Here is a 6,408-nt window from a genome sequence, read left to right on the forward strand (position 1 = left end):
ATTAGTGTCCACTCCCTTCACTAGATCAGGTCTCTCTTGTTGACGGCTGTGTTCCTAACACCCTGTGCAGGTTCCAGCACACAGTAGACGCTTAATGTGTGGAATGAAGAGCAGTCCAGTGTTAGCTTGAACTTATTAATGGGAGAAACTGGCTCCAGAAGGGAACTGACTTTGCCTGAGATGATGCTTGCACCCAAGGGACTCATAACACTCCTGTTTTATGGATAAGGCATCTGAGTCCAAGGAAGTGACCAAGCTTGTCCAGGCTGTGTAGCTTGTACGGTGTGGGTCTGGGCTGTCTCCAAAGCTTGTGCTTTAACATTTTTTATACTATCAGTAGTATACTCTTTGTTCTTTTTTCATTTAGTATATCTTGGGAGTCTTTCCACATCAGTACATAGAGAGCTGAGTTTCTCTTACAGCTACATCTTCCGTCCTATGACTACTGTAATTCACGAGCTGGTCCCCTTTTGATGGGCGCTATCAAAGATGGATTGTTTCCCATCTTTAGGTACAACCACTACACTGAAGTGAACACCCTGGCGCTTATGCCTTGTCCACGTGCTTGAGTTTATAGGATAAATTCCTACAAGTGGAATAGTTGACAGGAGCATTTGTGCATTTTAATTATTTTATAGATACAAATAGCCAAAACGGAAGCACAATTTAACCTACAACAATAAGGATAAGACCTTGTTTCCCCACACTCCTCACCAACCCACGATGCTAGCGGACTTTTTACCTTTGCGGGAAAAACCAGAGCCGAAAGCCACAGCTTTAGGTCCATGATCTGGGGCCCAGCCATTAACTCTGGGTGGTGCAACCCCATCCTCAAAACGGGGTTGCAAAGAATTCTTCTGCCTTGTAAGGTCGAGCCCTGTATGAGGAGCCAATCTCCCTGCCAGCTAGAAGAGGCAAGTCCATTAAGCCTGGTTTAAGAATGCCACCTCTTTATTGATCGGGGCTGGAGGCAGGGGGGGCCAGTGAGCCAAGGGGAGGACTCACTCCCGCTCGCCCTGGTTCTCAGCTTGGTGGTGGCTGCGCTGGTGAAGGAGCAGGAGGCGTCTCTGGCCGAAGACCTGGCTGCAGCTGGAGCAGCGATGCCTGGCCGTCGACTGGCCGCCGGGCACGGTGGGGGGGTCGTGACATAGGCGATGGGCGGCCAGTTTGGAAGGGAATGAAAAAGCCTTGGGGCAGTGTGGGCAAGGATAGGGGCGGGCATCAGTGGCATGGTGCGTGTGGCGATGGGCTGCCAGCTTGGAGGGGTAGCAGAAGGACTTGGAGCAGTCTGGGCACGGGTAGGGACGGGCGGGCGCGTGGGTCCAGAGGTGGGCTGCCAGCTTGGAACGGTGCCCGAAGGCCTTTGGGCAGTGTGGGCACGGGTGCGGGCGAGCGCCGCTGTGCGTGAGGCGGTGAGCTGCCAGCTTGGAGGGGTAAGAGAAGGCCTTGGGGCAGTCGGGGCACGGGTGGGGGCGGGCGCCACCGTGTGCCAGCCGGTGTGTGGCCAGCTTGGACGGGTAGGAGAAGGCCTTGTCACAATCGGGGCAGCGGTGTGGGCGCTGGGGTGGGGGCCGCCGGCGGGGTCGGGAAGGCGGCCCAGCAGACGCGTCCGGCCGTGGAGCCGACTGGCGGGGCTTCTTAGGCGAACCCTGATGCGGACCTAGGGGACAGGAGGGCTGGTGGGCTCCAGGCAGCAGCCAACGCCCTGAGGCTAGGCCAGGCTCCCCAACCCCGCCCCCCCCCGCACCTCGAGTATCATACTGAAATTCCCCAAATTCATGTTCCTGTTCCCCAACCCCTGCCACCCATTATCCTAAGGGGCTCCCCGGATCACCACAGCTAAGGCTTCCCCAAAGTTACTTAGGTGTCCGCTTCTATTTTCTTCCCAAGTGATAACACTGAACTCCCGTATGTCATCTTCCCTGTCCCTCTGTAATTTCCTGAGCTCTAGGAATGATTACCCCAAAGCCCACCAAGAGGACTCCCCAGGACGACATTTTGAGGGATTCCAAATGGTCATCTCCCTGGGCCTTCAAACTTTCACCCTGAGATTCCTGGAGAATGTCCTCCCCTCCACCTCCCTCCACAGACGTGGCTGTTCTCACCTCCTTTGGTCACTAGTTCTTTGCCAGTAGTAAGACTAGGATCGGTGGCGTTGGCCGTGGACTCCGCTTCTCGCTCCAACATCCTGCTGGCCCAAGAACCTAAAGGGAGGGCCTAGGGCCGGGAAGGGGGCGACGCGGGTGATTACCAGGTTGATGGGGATGGAGCAGGAAGGCCTAAAATCAGGAGTCTGTCGGGTCAGTGTGTTTAGGAGCGGGCTCTACTTACGTCTGGGATCCTAAAGCGAGTGCGAGAACCGCGGGAAGGCCGAGCCTAAGAGCACGATGGGCGGGGCTCTGCAAAGCTGACCTGGAGGCCTTCTCTTTGCAACTTAGACCCAGGGTCCTAAGCGCTGAGCGGGCGAGCCTATGCCTAGAGTGGGCGGAACCTCCCCATCAGAACCTCCCAGCCTCGGTACCTACGACGGGAATGGGTGGAGCTATACAAATAGAACCCCTCGTGGGCTGCTCCGCAGCTCGGATCCAGGGGAGGGGCCTAACAGCCCAGTGGGCGAGATTTCACATCGAACAGGTAGCTTTACCTGGCTCTTGGCTTAGTCTCATTCCACAGACGCCGCCTGGACCAGTAAATTTCTTCCTTGCCGCTAAATTTCATCCCAGGCATGGGGTTGGGGCCGCGGGGTGTAGAGGAGAGACCTGGAAGAAGACAGAAGGAACGTGGGCGTATTGCGATCCAGAGACCACTAACGGATCTCTCTCCCTCGGGATCCCAAGCGTCCTGCTCAATGCACCCCTCAGGATCCTGGCATTCGGGCACCAATGCACCCTCCCCAAGGCTCAGGCACTGATGCAGTCCCTCCGGAACCTGTGCATTTGGACCCCAAGCGATCTCTCTCCGGGAGATCCTAGCGTCCTGCCCCTCACCATTTTCCGAGGACCCAGGCGTCTGGGCCCAGACCCCTGCACTCTCACCTGCGGACGGCCCGTCCCCGGAGGCGGGGCTCCAGGCCCCTGCAGCGGCGGCGGCGGCGGCAGCGACGGCTGAAGCGGCGCTGCCCTCGGACGCCGCGGAGTCGCACCTCCCGCCGCGCGCCCAACAGCGGTAGGGGAGCGCGGGGAGCGCGCGCGAGCGTTCGGGCCGGGCCTCATTTCCATCCCCTCCGCCCACGCTCGGCCTGTGGGGGCGTCAGGACGCATGCGCAGTCTCGGCTCGCGGGGGCTGGCGGGGGAGACCGGAGGGTGGGTGCGCGAGGCAGGCAAGTTGGTGAGCAGGCGCGGAACCAGCGGTCCAAGGACGGTAGGAAAATGTACAGCAGCTCGCGAGGCCTACGGTGGCTGACTGGAGTCAAGTACATGCAGGAGCCAACACGAAGAAGCTGCCTTTAGATCTGTCACTGAGACAGCACCTAGCTTTTCTGTGCCCCTCTTCTTTCCGAGCATTTCGCCGTGAGCCTGAGTTCCATCTCCCGAGGCAGGTTCAAGAGCTGGGCTGCCTTTGCACCCCCCAAGTCCCGCTAATTCGTGGAGAGAGGGCGGGACGGGGCTCCAGGCCGAACTGACGCCCAATAAAAGGCACGTGATTTGCATAGCGCCCCAGCACCCTTTGCCATTGGCTGATTGAAGATTCTCAGCCCCTCACACCTCAATGCTTTGGCCCAGAAGAGAGAGGGTGCCCAGGTCCGTGTTCCGGAAGGGCTGGAGCTCCCGGTGCCCTACCCGGGGTGACATGCTTGGCACCCTTCCCCGGGCAGTGACCGTGCACGTTTCCGTCCAGTACTGGAATGACTGTGAAGTGCCCCTAAAAATCCTCCCAAAGATGGGTCTTCAGCCTGATAACCAACATGGTCTGGCGAGCCCTGGGGAGTTAGACGGGAGTTATTTGAGCTCTGGAGCCAGAATGCATGGGTAAGTGGTTTGAAATCTTGGCCCTGCCACTTTCTAGCTGTGTGACCTTGGGCAAGGCACTTCGTTATTCTGCGCCTCAGTTTTCTCGTCTATGCAATCAAGGGTTAGGATTAAATTCAGTAATCAATGGAAGTGTTTAGAACAGTGCCTGCAGTGCCCAAAAAATATTACCAACATTGCCTTTTGGGTTTATTGTGCATTAAACTAGGTCATGACAGGGTCAGGGTTGTCCCAGGAACCGCAAAGGCACAGATCTCAAGGTGGGAAGGAGGGTGCTGTGTTCAGGGTGTCTCTTCCTGAACATGTCATGCTATGCTCCAGACCCACTGACCTTCCGTTTCCTGTATGTGCTATGGTCAGCCCTACCTCAGGGCCTTTGTATTAGTTGTGCCCTCTGTCCCCAAGGCCCTTCCTCCATCAATTTGCTTGCTGATTCCCTCCTCACATCTCAGCTCAAATATTACTGCTGCAGAGGCCTCCTCTGCCCGCCTGAACTCACGAAGCCCCCTTCCCTCCATTACTCTCCTGTCTCATCCCCCTTATGTGCACTTAACCCTGTACACCTGTCTTCTAGAATGTATGCTCTGTTAAGACGGACAACTCGTTGATCTTGTTTATCTCTGTCTCCAGTATCCGGAACAGGGCTTAGCACACATTCAGCATTCAATAAATCAGTGTCAAATGAATGCCTGAAAGAATTAATATCCAAGAGCCCTCTGTAATGGAAGGTAGAATGATGGGGAAAATGTAGAACTTGAGGTCAAGGAGTTGGCAAGAGGTCTAAACCAAATGGAAAACCAAGGGAGGGTTTTAAACACAGAAAGTGACATGAACTAGTTTAGATTTCCGTATACTCTTTTTTGAACCATATTTTTAGGTTATGGAAAATTTCAAACATACTCAAAAGGAGAGGGAGAGGAAGAGCGTAACCAACTCCCATATACTCATCACCCAGGTTCACATGGCCAGTCTTGTTTCATCATTCCCCAAACACCCCTCCTTGAGCCCATTGAATTATTTTGAAGCAAATGCCAGCTATTTCACCCAGAAACACTTCGGTCTGTGTCTTTAAAAGAAAATAAGAACGCTCTCTCTTTTAAACATAATCACAATATTATTATCACACCTTTCAAAATTAAGAGTCATTTCTTCATGGTATCACGTGTCCCATAGTGTTCAAATCGCCCCCATGTACAGCTGACCTTTAAACAATGTGGGTTTGAGCTGAGTGGGCCAATTGAAAAAAAATCCAAGTATAAGTGGACCCCGCAGTTCAAATCCACATTGTTCAAGGGTCAAATGTAATCTTTTCTTTTTTCTTTCTAAGCATAAAGTTTTATTTTATTTCAAACATACAGAAGAGTCAAGAGAATAATAGAATTGTTCTCTGCATTTAATAATAGGATTGGCCAGCATCAACAATTATTCAGTCATGGCCAGTGTTGCTTTATTTCCCCCACCCACTCCTTCCAGATGAATTTGAAGCTATATGGCAGACATCATATCCCATAAATATCTTTATTTACACTTGGTTTGTTTGAATCGGTATCTAAACAAGATCCACACGTTGCATTTGTGTGGCGTGACTCTTCATTTTCCTTTTCATTGGCATTTCAAAAGTCTCACTCTGGTTACTGCATGAAAATAGCTTGTAGGGAGTCAGAGTGGAAGCCAGAAGCCTAGTGAGGCAGCTGCTATATATTAGTTACAATATTAGTTATCAGCATTTATTTCTCACTTATACCAGAGTGATTTATATCACTAGTGATTGATGTGTTCATTCATTTAATCCTAAAGCAACTTTTTAAAAGGAGGTGCTACAATTATCCTCATTGCACAGAAGAGGAAAATGAGACACAGATGCGGGAGGTCATTTATCCAAGGTCACACAACCAGGAAGTAGCAAGGCCAAGGTTTGAACCCTTGCAGCCTGGCCCTGGAATCCAGGTAATTTGCGTTTGTGCTTTGCTGCCTCTTCTAAGCTTTGGGATTCTTTTTTTTTTTTTTTTTGAGAGAAAAATGTTGAAACTATAGAACAATGAACCTGTACGAACATAAATGCAGATATTCTTACTCAAAAAAAAAAAAAAAGTGACTGGGGCAGAGGGTGTGATGGAAAAGTAGCCTAACCCTATTGGAGAGGTTAACTCCACAGGGCCTAGTGATGAGTTGGGAGGAGGTGGCAAGACAGTGAAGAAGTCAAGGACGGTGATGAAATAATGAGAGCCAGTCTCCCCTGAGAGCTCGTTCTGTGCCAGGTGCTGTCCCCAACTCTTTACATGTGTGAATTCAGTGGGTCTTCGCCATGAGGGAGAAACTGTTTTCAACCCCATTTTACAGATGAGAAAACTGAAACCCAGAATAAGGCTTTGAGCTGGAGGTCACCCAGCTGGGAAGAATGAAGCCAAAGTTTCTAACTAACTCTTGGAACACCCGACAG

The 6,408-nt window shown here is 52.2% G+C and overlaps 1 protein-coding gene across 2 annotated transcripts; it reads right to left on the minus strand.

Moving 5' to 3' along the window:
- Positions 1-598: 598 nt before the first annotated feature.
- ZNF575 (zinc finger protein 575) lies at positions 599-3,211 on the minus strand. 2 transcript variants are annotated; one of them, XM_011368047.2, is made up of 4 exons: positions 3,036-3,211; positions 2,645-2,759; positions 2,106-2,217; positions 599-1,660 (listed from the first exon to the last, which is right to left on the minus strand). In XM_011368047.2, exons 3-4 carry the CDS (start codon positions 2,185-2,187, stop codon positions 1,002-1,004), a joined length of 741 nt encoding a protein of 246 aa, XP_011366349.1. In that variant the 5' UTR covers positions 2,188-2,217; positions 2,645-2,759; positions 3,036-3,211; the 3' UTR covers positions 599-1,001. The 2 variants fall into 2 exon arrangements, with proteins under 2 accessions (XP_011366349.1, XP_023391029.1); XM_023535261.1 differs by having other exon boundaries at positions 2,106-2,279.
- Between the last annotated feature and the right edge of the window lie 3,197 nt (positions 3,212-6,408).

Source organism: Pteropus vampyrus, unplaced genomic scaffold (genome assembly GCF_000151845.1).
Source record: "Pteropus vampyrus isolate Shadow unplaced genomic scaffold, Pvam_2.0 Scaffold138, whole genome shotgun sequence".
Taxonomy (NCBI): Eukaryota; Metazoa; Chordata; class Mammalia; order Chiroptera; family Pteropodidae; genus Pteropus; species Pteropus vampyrus.